The 14,742-nt window shown below is 27.9% G+C and overlaps 1 protein-coding gene across 4 annotated transcripts in view; it reads left to right on the top strand.

Moving 5' to 3' along the window:
- LOC112693348 (lachesin-like) overlaps positions 1–8,740 on the top strand; it is a 142,942-nt gene extending 134,202 nt beyond the window's left edge. For all 4 annotated transcript variants that reach the window (XM_025568352.1, XM_025568353.1, XM_025568355.1 and 1 more), the window contains 2 exons: positions 5,760–5,930; positions 6,636–8,740. In XM_025568352.1, coding sequence (XP_025424137.1) covers positions 5,760–5,930; positions 6,636–7,054 — 590 coding nt within the window. In that variant the 3' untranslated portion in view covers positions 7,055–8,740. The remainder of the gene's footprint in view (positions 1–5,759; positions 5,931–6,635) is intronic.
- Positions 8,741–14,742: the final 6,002 nt, after the last annotated feature.

Genomic DNA, 14,742 nt, shown 5'->3' with positions numbered 1-14,742 from the left:
TCCTAGCAATATTGACTTCTGAATATTCTGAAACGGTATTTTTATTTATTTTTTTTTTAATACTTTATCCAGTATAATGGTATAAAAGCATTTGAATATGTCAATTTCAACGTGTCACTCGCCTAACCTAACCTTTTTCATCGTACTTTCTTCGTTAACATAGAAATGAAGTATTGACCAATGATCGCCGTTTAAGAAAACATACAATTAATTCAACTTCTAAAAAATAGTTACCGGATTAAGTTTAAAAATAATAACAATAGTCAATAAATAAAAACCTGTTTTTAACAAGCAAAATATAATCATTTAGACCAATATACACCTTATGCACTTGACTCTTCAAATGAACAATGTGAACAATCGTGGCGTAAATATTATAAATGTTGAATACATTAGCATCAATTAAAGAGTATACTTAGCTAATTACGTAGAAAATGTAGAAACGAAGGTTAATAATATAGTAACCATTAACAACTGTAAGTATTCACGCCCGACTGTATTTGTTAATAAAAGCGAATTGTAAACGCGAACGCTTCATGGTAATTTCAATATTCATAACCGTGAATCTGTTAAGATCATTAGCAGGGCAGAGGGCAATCACGTGGGTGGCAATTATTTCGTAAGGTCACGTGTGTATGTGGACAAACCGACGAACGAAAACTAATAACAAAACATTTGGGAAACGTTACAGTAGTCGTTCGCTTGGTCTCAACCAATTTTTATAACATTCCGTAAATCTGTAAGAACGTTCTTAGATAACACATTATCCTTTATCGTGACCACAACGGTCATATAGTGTGCGTTAGCTCGGGAACATTTTTTTTTTATCCCCGACTTACTGCTACGAAGCGCATAGTACTACCCGTGTTGTGTTTTTCGTCCCGTGACTTTCGCAACACATTTAGGCCTGGCCATCCGATACATTTAACACGGGTTCCGGTGTAACCTAAAATCATCTAAAACTATCTATGTGATTTAAGTTGGGTACTTAATCGAGACACCAGTTAACGGTTATTATACGAATGATGGAAAAAACGGTCAGTTAATACAGTAAGAAAATGATCGTAAACGATCGAATTCTTAACGCATACGTAAGATAAACTTAGAAATAACAATGGAGACCAACGGAAACTTTTCAGAACAATGGAAAGCTAAAAGTCATATAATATTTACGTGTAATAGGTACACTCGTAAAGCAAAACAGTATTCAAATATTTTTTGGATAGAACAATACAATACAATTATAAAATGTATGATATACACATTACAATTATAAGTCGACGGAAAAAATTATATGAGAAAAAAAAATTTCACAGATGTTAAAGTACAATCAATGATTTTCATATAAAAAATTATTCTACGTAGTAATAAAAATTGATAAATTTATAATAAGTACTTGTATAAACAAGATATTCGTTGTAATCTTTGACCCAACCGGAAATACTCATGTGTCTAATCTTATAGAAGATAAAACTAAAAAAAGATTATTATTTTTCACTAATTTTTAAATTTTTACAAAACAATTTCTTTAAGTTCACAGAGCTTCTGTTTTTCATGGAACACTGGTTAATAACCACTGAAATACATAATTACGTGTTTTCCATGACGTATTAATTCTATTAGTTACTTGATGTGAAAGAGATTTTCAAAGTTTATTATTTTTCTCGCATTCCGTGTCACGCCAAGAACCACTTAATAGTTTTATTATTTTTAAACACTACAGAAAATAGATTTCGACATGAAAAATACTAAACTTAAAAATAATTGGTAACAAATTGTTATTTTTTGTCTTGAGTTTCATAATTTTGAACAATAAGAGTTGATGGGAAAACATTTACAAACCATCGTTTAAATGAAATTCAAGAAATGTGAATTGAAATAAAAATATTTAAAATGGACGAAAGAATGTCGTATCCGTAGTATTTCATTAATCTTTACACACCTATTTAGTTTTTATAATAACAAAAGTTTTTTTTTTTTTAATAGTAAGTATTAACACTTTCAAAAAATATAATCAAATGTTTATTTATTGATTTTCGAGATTGATTTAAATTATTCGAGCATATTAATCTTCAATAATTTTTCAGTAGAACGTAAATACTATTAACGAATAATTGAAAAAGTTATATTGACTATTTTCAAATTTTACACTACACTTTTATTATAGATTAACAAAACGATTTCTAAAAATAATAAATTTCTTAGAATAAAATGAAAAAGATACCTACTATTTTTCAACTATTGTCCATTACAACAAATAAATTGTATAAATTGTCTCTATTGAACTGTGTATAAGTTATTTCTAAGTTTGACTAGTTATCGCATCAACCATAACATAAATCTACAAATATAAGTATACATATTTTATAATTAAAGGTTATAATATCACATACAATAATTATACAATATATAGAGCTGAATCATAATATCTCTTCTGTGGAATATCCACCCAAGTAACATCACTGCTTTATTAACTATAGGAAAATTTACTGAGATAGAGTCTTAAATATTTAATGTTCCGTGAATGGTGGTGAATGGTTTCATAATTATAAGGTATTATAATATTATAAAAACTAAAAATACAAGTGTAATAGTAGGTACTCTTTAAACACTCATTGATGACTTCAAAGTCATTACTCATCTTTTACTTTTCCATTTTACATGTAATCCAAATAATTTTAACTCCTTTCTCGCACAAAAGTCTTTTACCGTAATAAATTACGACTACTTCTATACATTATATTCCACGGACATATTCCTTCCTTTTATAGCCTCATTAAATTGAAACATTTAATACATAATGTAAAACTTGAGAGAAACGTAATTCTTTAAACTAAAAGTTTAATTTTAGAAAATATCGCTATTTTATATTATTTACTCGTTATCTTATATAATATAAATGCAGTTGTACATGTATTCTTTTTTTTTTATTAATGTATTTATTATACTTGTACCCGTGTAAAAGAAATTCAACTTTTATAAATATATTTTTGCTATATATATATACAGTTGACTCTCGATAATTCGAAATTGACGGGATTGTTGAAAAACTTCGAATTACCGAGAGTTCGAATTGTTGAGTAGTTCGAAAATTACAAGAGAGCAAAAAAATCCGAACTATAGAGAGTAAAGAAAAAAATTTTGTTTTTTATTATTGTACATACATACATATTAATTATTTCAGTAAATTAGGTGATACATTTTAGAGTTATTTATTGTTAATTTTAACATTTTTAATCATTTATTATTATTATAAAAGATTAATATTTTTTGAAAAACCATTTTTATTTTTTTTTTAATGATTTTCTGCTTCATTACCTTCAGTTTCATTTTTTCAATGGTATTTTCCATAGTAAATAAAGTATCAAAAACATCAACAGTGACTTTTAACTGGAGTGAAAAATTTCGTATTTTTTCAAAGGATGAACTGGCTTCTTTTAAAGTCACAAGAATGTCATCTTCATTGTCTCCATCAACGCTTAATATATTTTTCAAAATTTCGGCGTCAGAGTGGACTCCCCATACAGCAACATCTTCATCGACATTGACATAATCAGTGAAAGATATATTTTTTTGAGTTGGTAGGGAATTCCATTGTATCGATTCAATATTCAACTGGTCGTTTTCTGTTTTTTGAATTTCTATGGTGAATCTCAATTTTTTAAAACACTTGAGTATCGTAGAAGGAGCTACTTTTTTTCATGCCTTATCAACAAATATCATAGCAGTCAATACACTAATGTTTGGCGTTTGTTCACTTTCAATGCATTCCAAAACATTCTTTACAACTTCTTGACGGTAAAAAGTTTCACAATTCTTAATTATACCCTGGTCGAGTGATCGCAACTTCGATGTGGTATTAAAACGAAAAAATTGAAGTTCTATATTCGTTAAATGTGGGGGGTTATTATGAAGTGCACAGTTGTCTAAAAACAGTAGAATTTTGCGTTCCTATTTTTTCATGTATTCATTGAGTGAAACCAACCCATTAAATAATTCTGTCGTTATCCATGCCTTTTTATTTGAACGATAAGTTATAGGAAATGAACGTATGCACTTAAAACATCTAGGTTTTCCAGCTTTTCCTATGTGGAGTGGAGTTAACTTTTCGGAGCCGTCCATGTTTACTGCTAGTAAAATCGTTAACCTATCTTTACTATATTTCCCACCGTGGCATTTTTCTTCTTTAAAGGTGAAAGTTTTATCTGGTAGACATTTAAAAAATAGAGCGGTTTCATCTGTGTTGAACACGTTTCGTGGCTCGTAATTTTTTAACAAAGTTGAAAGTTTACGATGCCACTCTGAACACACGTTATCGTTAACACTAGAACTTTCTCCACAATTTTTTTTGAAAATAATATTGTTTTTTTTTCTTAAAATTCGTTAACCATCCATCACTAGCTGAGAAAAACTTGATGCCCAACTCTTTGGCGAATGATTTTGCTTTTTTTTTGAGTAAGAGGTCACTCACAGGCACATTTTGCCCTTTGCATTGCCTAACCCATTGTACTAAACACTCTTCTAGTTTTGGATGCTCACCTTTACTGTTTCGTTTCCGACCACCGCTTGATGACGCAGCAATGATTTTATTTTTGTCCTTCAAAATCATTGACAGTGTATTTAAGGGAAAGTCAAATGTCTTAGCCACTTCGGTTTTTTTTTTGTTACCTCTTTCAACCGCTTCAATCAATTGTTTTTTTTTTCAAAATTGTCAAAGATTTGTATTTTTTAGAATTAGACGCACTCATCACAAGAACTTTACTTTACAACCGACCAAACGAAACTAAAATAAAACTACATTCGGCTGACGGCTATCGACGACTCGACGAGTTAAATTACTATTAGAGACGATTAAGAAATAAAACGATAAGGTTCTTAAGATAATATTTTATAGTTATCGACAATAATAATCTAAACTTCTACACGATTGTATAGTAAATTATTAATAAAAATATTATAAGAATACAGATAAAATACATTTGGTGAATATACTTCGAATTATTAAGTGTTAGTGGCCAGTTTTCTCAAAATTTAATTTCGAATTACCGAGTGTACTTAAATGCATTGTTTTTATTCGAATTATCGAGAGTCGACTGTCTATATATATATATGTATATGAATTTAAATAAATATTACATTTATATAAATACAGACTTAAAAATTGCTACTATAGTTGTCGTGTTTATTTTATTATATTAATATAAAAATAGAAACACTTAATTTAAAAAATACATAACATTTTACATTGAGAAAATCGATTTAAATTCGTCTATTATAATTAAATAAATAATATTCTCCACTTAGATTTAAAATATAAAAACTATCTGAAAAAGAATGTCCAATAATTATCAAATTTTTTATTTTTTCGTATTTGAATCAAAAAAAAATCTGCTAAATATTAGATTTTCTACTTTAAATAGCTCTTACATTTTAAATCTGAATGTAAATTAGTATTTATTTAAATATTATAAACAAATTAATATAAATGTCTTATACTATCTATTTTTATATCAAATAAATATAAATTATTTTAGTCAAATGTTTGAATGAAATAAAAAAAAAACATATCCTTGTCTCTGAAGAATATATTGATTACTAATAATAAATTATAAATTGTTGTACCATAAAAATAAAATACAACAATTTATAATTTATTATTAGTAATCAATATATTCTTCAGAGACAAGGATACAATTGTATATATTATATATTTTATATTTTAATACAATTTTATTTTTATGATTGTATTTCTTTTACAGGAGGTGACCTCATACCTAGTGTCAAGTATGAAATGTCTGAGACTCCAATAAATGAATATTCATTGCAAATGGATCTTACCATTACAAGCCTTGAACCCAAAGACTTTGGCGGGTACCTGTGTATAGCCAAAAACGCTTTGGGTAAAGCCGAAGGATCTATAAGGCTTCAAGGTACGTTATAAAGAGACATTTTTAATGCGTGGTGTTATATTATTTATTTTTATCATATTTTATATAATTTTTTAGTAGTTACCCCAGTGATATTATTCCTTTAAATATCCAAATAATTACGTTCTATTCTCCTCAGAACAATGGACATTTTAATTGCAAAAATATGACAATTAAATAACGAATAACTCTATAATTATATTATCAATAGAAACAGTTACATACATAATATAATACAAATCAAATATGACTTATTTTAAAATTTTTAATATAATATCAGTTCAAGTTATTAGTGTATATTTTACAATCAATTTGCTTATTTGATTTTGAAACATTTTAAGTCCATAACACCTGAAAAATAAAATGTAACAACATTAATAATTTTTACGATAACAAAGTTTGAGACTTTTTGTTTTGGCACAACTTCAATACCATTGATAAATAACACTTTGATGTTTCAACCACATAATAATATATTTATATTTATTAAACGAACAATCGATCTACATCATTTCTTATACATCTAAAAGTTAAGAAGTCTTGATTTTATGAAACTTAGAGTCAAATTCGAAATTCAGAAATAGTAGTACTTTCGACATTTCCACAATAAAGATTACAATTATATATATTTAATGCAAGAATTCGCATAAAAAAAAAAATGTGTTTACACGATTTCGATACTCGAGTGACGTTTCATGGTTTTCGCAGAACTGCACTTGCCAAGTGCACCGACCACTACGGAAGCATCGCCGTCGGAGCCGGAAGACGAGGACGAAGAGGACGACGAGTCAGCAAACTCGGAGGAAGAGAACTTGGTGCCAGTGGAAGAATCGATCGGACCGGATTCCGGTGGTGGTGAAAATCGGCTATCGTCGGACGGGTTCGATCTGCGTCGCGTCCAACAGGAACAGCATTTGTCCACGAGAAAACCTCAGCGGACCGACCAGAACGGCGGCGGGGGCGGCGGCGGAGGCGTGCGGCACCACGACCAGAAGCAAAGGCACGGCAGCAAAGATTCCGGCCACCGGAGCCCGTGCCCCTGTTGGCCGCTCGTGCTGCTGGCCACCCTCGCGCTACTGTGGTCACTGTGGTCGAGAACGGTCCCGGTGGCCGGTGCGTGCCGATGAGAGACCGCACGTGAGCGCAAGCCGTCCGTCGACGATATCTTTTCTGCGGTCGGACAACTGTCACCGTGACAATACTCCACGATTCCTGATCAATGACAATAATTGTTGATTTTTTTTGTTCTATCATTTATCGCCCCTATATCCATTTTTAACTTATTATTACAATGTTGTGGTTTTACGAAAAAAAAAAAATAATTATAACTACCTGCATTTCAACAACACGTGCGCGTATACGGTTTTCGATTCATAGCATCAGTATAAAAAATGCATACGGTTGTAAAATGGTTTCCGATGAATCAGAAAATGCATGATAAAATATATAAGATAATTTTGGAACGGTTCCTATTCTTTACGAACTTTGTGATTATGACAGATATATTAAGTGACTGCTTCATAACTTCTGAGCTATCGTCCAAAATCGAAAAAAGTTATCCAACCAAATGAAATAAAATGATTGCGAACATTAATTGACAGTTGATACATAGTTTCATAAATATTTATATACATAATTTGAAAATTTAAACGTAAATAATTGATTTATTCTAATTATTTGTTTTTATTAGGGTACAGTACGAAACTCTAAATTCAAAGGTCAAACTATAGTTTTAAAAATATAATCCTTTCAATGGTCAATGTTGATATTTCATAGTAAAATATTCTGTCTTTGGATATCCAAACTTATTTTTTACATTCTCATTATATAAGAAAATCCGAATGTTTCGTGTTTTCGTCGATGCTATTTAAAATCACAATAATATTATACTCTTACGTTTTATCTGGGAATGAGCTAACCACTCTTCTTTTTTAATCATTAAAAATCTAAGCAAATTAACACGATAACATATTTAGTCACTGAGCATTACTATCCATGAAGTTTGAAAGGAAAAACATCCAATGGAATCCATAAAAAAAATTAATAAAGAAATTTGTAATAGAAATATTTGTGCCATATTTATTAAAACGTTGATATCGTAGTGAAACGTACATTTACTTGTGTGAATTTTTTTCCAATAAATAAAAATTGTTTTTTAAACTTTGAGTGAAATAAGGGAATTTTAAAAATCGAATAGTTTTATTTTAAATCGAAGACAACTTATGATTATCATCAGTAAAACAATGAATAGTCATTTGAATTGGAATTTGTTTTATTTTTATTGAAAAACATCTGAATTGAATTTTAAAAAAATAATTTTTAGCGATTTTGCACTAGCTGATTCATGCTTACTCAATAATTATGAAAATTGTATATCATGATTTAAATGATTCCTTATAACACCTTGGAATACTAAGTGTGCAGACCTCCTTAATTTTACAAAATCAGGTTCCATTCCTCCTCTCTGTTCTTACTGGACAAAGGTATATTGAATATACTACATCCTCTCCTTGTTCGTTTCATAATACAATATGTTTATTTATAGCTGTATATATTTATTTGTATATAATATTAATACTGTTATGTACTTACGGTTAATACGACAGTCAATATAATCACCAGATTATAATCACACAAGATCAAAAAACCAAAAAAAAATAAAAATAAAATTGAAGAAACCATTTCGTCAAACTGTTTATGTCCGCATGAATACTCCCGCGCAAAGTTTGTGCTGTAATAAACGCAGTATGCATTGTAGTATAATATATTATATATTTTAATCAACACATATACGTATTAATAAAATATTGTCTTCCATTAAGAAATATTTTTATTTAATTTATTTAATTTATTTTTTATTTTATAGTGTTTATAATAGGAAAAACCGATTTATATATTATCATATTTATATAAAGTTGTTTGAAAAAAAAAACGCTCAACTTTTTTTCTCTTAAAATACACATTCGCATATATGAATATAGATTTGATTTCATGACTCAACCGTCGTGAAACGAAAACGTGTACCTAACATAGTGTAGGAAATCGCATAGCCAAACGCCCATAATCGCAAATATCTTCGTTGCAGAGAATGAACCAACGAAGTCTGCTTTTACGCAATCTTTAGAACTATAGACCACCTTAGGACAGGGATTCTCAAACCATCAATGGACACGTAGCCTTTTCTAACTATTTAAAATCCTAGTGATTCAATTCTGCAGTTATGATCAAGGAGTTAATTATCAGATTAGCTAGTGTTAATGAAGATTTTAAAATAAGTATAAAAATGAATTCGATCTTAATTCTAAATTTGAAAAATAAAGTAAACTATACTCTAAGTCTTATCAAAAAATATGCTCCAATTCCGTATCGTATGAATAATACAAATAGGATTTTTGCTGTTGATATTTTTTCCGTGACTCGTCTGAAACACACCGGTTCATGTCTCGCAGGTTTGAAAACTCTGCTTTATGATGTTATTCACTAACAACTGCATTAAAATTATTAGATATTATCGCGTATTCAATATTTTTTTACGTATAAGCTCGTAGACAAAATTATTGATCACAACACACACACAATGATTACACAAGAATAACAATTTACGACGGTTTTCCGTTTATGGAAATCGATAGCTATTACTCATAACATTAAATATTATTGCTATACTGTTCCAATGTTTCATTTGAACATATTTTTCTAAGAAACCGTATTGCCAATATTATATAGTTCAAAACTGTTATAAAAACTAATACTATGCGTTAATTTATATACATCGATAATATTATTTCAACTGTTATTTTGTATCCAGAATTTGGGTATACAAGAATGTTATTAGATCATTAATATCCCATGACAATATGATGCAAAATTATATACATATTATTACATTGTTACATATTAGATTATTATAATTACTATAGTTATGTATACGAAAGGACGAGTGTTTATTGACGTCCTTTTATTATTAAAACTATTTTATTTTTATTTTTTTGTTTTGTAAATATAATAAGACCGTTGTTTAAAAAAAAATGTTTGATACAGTTATGATTATAATTATAATAATCATTATTACTATTAACTTTATAAGAATCATTGTTAGATTAATTAAAAAAATAGTTACGTTTTTATGAATTATGCAAGTGATGAACAAAAATAATTACCAATAAATAATAAAATATACACCACCACACTTAACCAGTTTTGTCACTACCTACTTTATACCAATATAATTCGATGCATTTCTTTCAAATATTATTTATTCATTGATCCGGATTTGATATCGTTTAAATAATTTAATCCATGGGTTATAAAAATATATTTATTACAATAATTATAAATACAAGTTTTTATAAGTAAGTAAAGAAAATAAATATTCACAAATTATTACCCAAAAAAAATTTGACTTTATATGTATTATTGTATACTTTATACGTATTGGACGTGAAAATGTAAAAGACACTTATACATTTATCTCACGTAATTTTGAAAATTTGATAATAATTTTAAATGCACAGGCAAATCTTATCGTTATAGGTATGGCTGTACATTTAAATGTGATACGATTAATATATTAACTAAAGATATTGTTATTTCAATACATTTTAAGCCAATCGTTACTTTTTTATTTTTTGTCTTTATTTAGGATATCAAATTTTAATTTTAAAATTAAAAGAAAATAATAAATTAATTTTGATGTAATCACAGTGAAAATAATTTTTATAAAAATCAAAATTAAGTAAGAATATATTTTAGAGTTAATAGTTTTTCCAATTATTACATATTTGACTAATAAATCGTCACTTAAAGTTTTCATATTTTTGAAAAAAAAGATGAAAGACAAAAGATCTTTTAATAAGCTTATTTTTGGTTTGTTACAGTGGTTTTATAAATAAGGTATAACCCAGAAATAATTTAGAAATATTTCTTCGTAATAATAACTTTCATACATCATCGTAAATAATTATTATATTTTAGAAAATAGACAACACATATTATCTTTTATAATCTAAAACTTAGGTGCCAAAATTAAAATTTTAAATATTTTACACGGAACCGAAAATATCGGAAGATATATTGTATAATTTTCAAATAAAATTTATTTTTGAGAAAGTATGCCAAATCCAATCTGAATTGTGTTTGGTTGACGCAATCTAGTTCAATAATACTAAATGATATTTAGTTCACAAATTTTTCGATAGATAGAGTAATAGAGAATAAGACTGAAGAAATTTTGCAATTTTATCAGAACAAAAAAATGTACTGAATTTTAGATTTTTATTTAACTGAGTAACGTCCTAAATAATATTTTTAATCGTATGAAAAGTATTTACATTGACTGCATTACTTTTTTTTTTTTTTACGTAATTAAATAAATACTACTACAAAATTTATTTTACTGCTAAAATAAATATAATATCTAATATATTTTATTAATTTTATTATAACATAACATCCACAACAACAGAGACTGAGAAAACCATAATAATAATATTAAGTATATTACAAAAGATAAACTACAAATTTAAATTACATTTTAAAAATCAATTGACACGAAGAACCCTTTCTTAATTACATAAAAAATACCGTTAAACACTAATTATTATTCTAAATTTGTATTTAAACAAAAAAATTAATCAGTTTCATACAAGTTTAATGTAAGTCCAAATAAAAGGAATTCCTATAATATCTAGTACCTACAAGTGTTAAAATTTAAATTTAATATGATTTTAATACAATTTTTGTATTAAATTAGAATAGGAGACTATTCTAGGGTCAAACTTAATTTTAGTTTAATATTACTAAGGAAAACATTAATACATTTTATTTTTGTATTAGTAAATTAAACACCAGAAATTTGAGATATAAAAGTATTTATTGATTTAGTGAAATTAATTTTCAAGTTTAAAATCTAAAATAAATGTAAAAGACAAATGTTCCAAATAATAATGAAAATGAAAATGAATATATTATTCGTATAACAGCAATAAATGCTATATTCAAAATTAATATTTAAGTCATAATATGTAATTGTGTGATTAAAATTGTTTTTATTCTTGTGTATCAAGTACAATATTATTATTATAATAAATCACACTGTATGAAATTCACTTTTTCGAAGAAACAATGAATACCTAATGTATCTTCTTGCAGTGTCTATCAAACTTGAAATGTAATGTTTTATATTGTATGTATGTATATATATATATATATATGTGTGTGTGTGTGTGTGTGTGTGTGTGAGTATATATATATATATTTATAGTATAAAGCGTGTTGATAAGTCTATAAATTCAACTAAGACAAAATAAATTAAAAAAAGTTTATAAATTCATTTTTGAATGACATATGCAAGAAAATGTAAATGACTAATTTACACAATAATAGAATCTTATTATATATATTAACATGCAGAACACAAAAACGCCCCCTATAATATTTTTTTAAATCATCAGGTAATTTTTTTTCATTTGAATCCTTTAATTTTTATACATAAATAGAATTAAATGATTGGAAATCATTTGAAATATTTGATTGAAAAAATAAATAAACTAAGACGGCGATGTGTGTATAATTTAACTATATATAATTTAACTACTAAATGCATAGTACACTATTGATGATAGAAGAAAATAAACGTACCTAACATTAATAATGATACAATTATAATAATTGTTGTAATCAATTTTGAAAAATATATTTTGGAGAAAATGTCATCCAACTCAGTAATATAGTTTATAATGATTAGAAATAACGTTTGAATTCTTAGAAAAAGAACAAATTGTGTGAATTTTTCGGTGCCAAAACCACTCAAGTTAGCAATGGGAAACGTTAATACAATCTTTTTTTTTCTTTGATACCATTTTTTGAGAAGGCGTCACCATATTGCTAGAATTGGTACCGCCTACATGGATATTAGTAACCGTTTGCATTGGACACGACAAGAACTCGATATTTCAACAGTAAAACAAACAATAACCGTTGGTAGATTTTTATAACGCAATACTAGTTTTTTTGATTACATTAAACGCAAACGATTACGCAGTGACATCTAGCGGTCGCGTTTTCGTAAGCGCTTCCAATTTTTACAAAAGTATGTGGCGCATCTGTACACAGAATTCTAATACCGATGTCGAAACTTTCTATCATTTTACGTATCAGTTGACCCCGATAACTTTCACCAGTATAATAATACAACTGTTACTTGTGTTAAGTCAGGCCTGTATTTAAAAATTTGGTACCCTCCGGGCATATAATTTATTCCCACCCCCCAAAAAATAAATAATCATTATATAACACTTATTTCATCCATAATCGAGACTCTATTAAAATTCTATTAAAATATAACTTATAAAAGAAAATCGTTTAATACTTTTTTTTTAATTAACAAATTATAATATAATAAAAATACAATTTTTTCGTAGGTTTCAATTGTTGTCAGTAACCTTACTAGTTATAATTTTTTAACTTTTTAATCACTGATTGTTTTTTTTTTCAGTATGTATTTTTATTGTTTCTTTATATTGTACTATTATTTGTTAATGTATCTTTAGTTGAAACTGTTAAGCTGTAATAATTTTATATTGGTAGCTTTAATAAAAAAAAATAAAATAATTTTTTTTTTTTTTTTTAATTTACAAATTATAATATAATAAAACATACTATTATTTTTTTTTCATTAGCTACATCATTTTTAAAATTAATATTGCTAAAATATTTTACTACCCCTGAGACTTGACGCCTCCGGGCTTGTGCTAACCCGTGCCCCGCCTTAAATAGGGGCCTGCATTTAGCGTTTAAAGCCTGACGAAAAGGGTCGAGTACCATAGGTATCGTGTCTTATGATCCGGTACACGATTTGTAAGCTGCGTCGTTTACTTTGTAAACGTATTATTGCTTTATTTGCAATGGTTGAAAACGTCTGAAACGTTGCGCTGACAACTGCGATTAACGTAGGTGATGCTACGACTGTTTCTCATTAATACTACTCATCGTGTACACATGTATAATGTTCGCGATAATAGTAATTATAACAGTCTAAAGTATTTTATCGCGATAAAATGTGTAGTACGTATGAAAAATACGACGGTTATTGTGCTGTCGTTATCGTTACATTTCACCCGTTACTGTCCCGTTAGTGTTCACCTGAAACCTGTATGACAGCGATTCGCCACTAAGTTCTGCGTGAACTGGATTACGTCGTGATTGGAAATCACCACTATTGCTGGTGGTATATAGGACACATCTCCCCTCTTAACCAGGATCCAAAAGGCCTTGTATTGCGTACACTAAAATAAGTGATATTTTAATGGTATAAATAAAAATCAATATTAGTGCAGACACCTAGAATATAATATAGTGAATACACTACAATACACACAATACGCTTTGTTCCCAAATTACATTTTTACCGTTTACGGTGAGATTCGGAACACATTTTTTCGACGATAATTGATAACAATTGATAATCGTCCTTAAATATAAGTGCAACTACATTTTTATAACATACAATGCGGCCAGGGCACTGACTTATAGATAAGTAAATATTTGCACAATCTTGTATACCGATAATACTCTACGGAGCGTTGCAGTTGACCTGCTACTCGGCGTACGCATTCGTTGGGACTTGTGAGAAAACACTGTTTGTATAATATTTCAAGTACAATGTAAATAAATATTAAATATTCACTGGATTCGATGATCATTTACATGAATTGCTCACTACAACCAAGTTTTCCGAAGTGAAGTATTGTTATTGTGCATGTGTTACATTTGTTTTTCCTTATTACTTTGTAGTCTAGTGCCATTGTATTAAAAC

This window comes from Sipha flava, unplaced genomic scaffold (assembly GCF_003268045.1).
Source record: "Sipha flava isolate LNK unplaced genomic scaffold, YSA_version1 85_pilon_pilon, whole genome shotgun sequence".
Taxonomy (NCBI): domain Eukaryota; kingdom Metazoa; phylum Arthropoda; class Insecta; order Hemiptera; family Aphididae; genus Sipha; species Sipha flava.
Note: the sequence above shows the minus strand (reverse complement) of the source record. Positions and strands in the feature narration are given on the sequence as shown.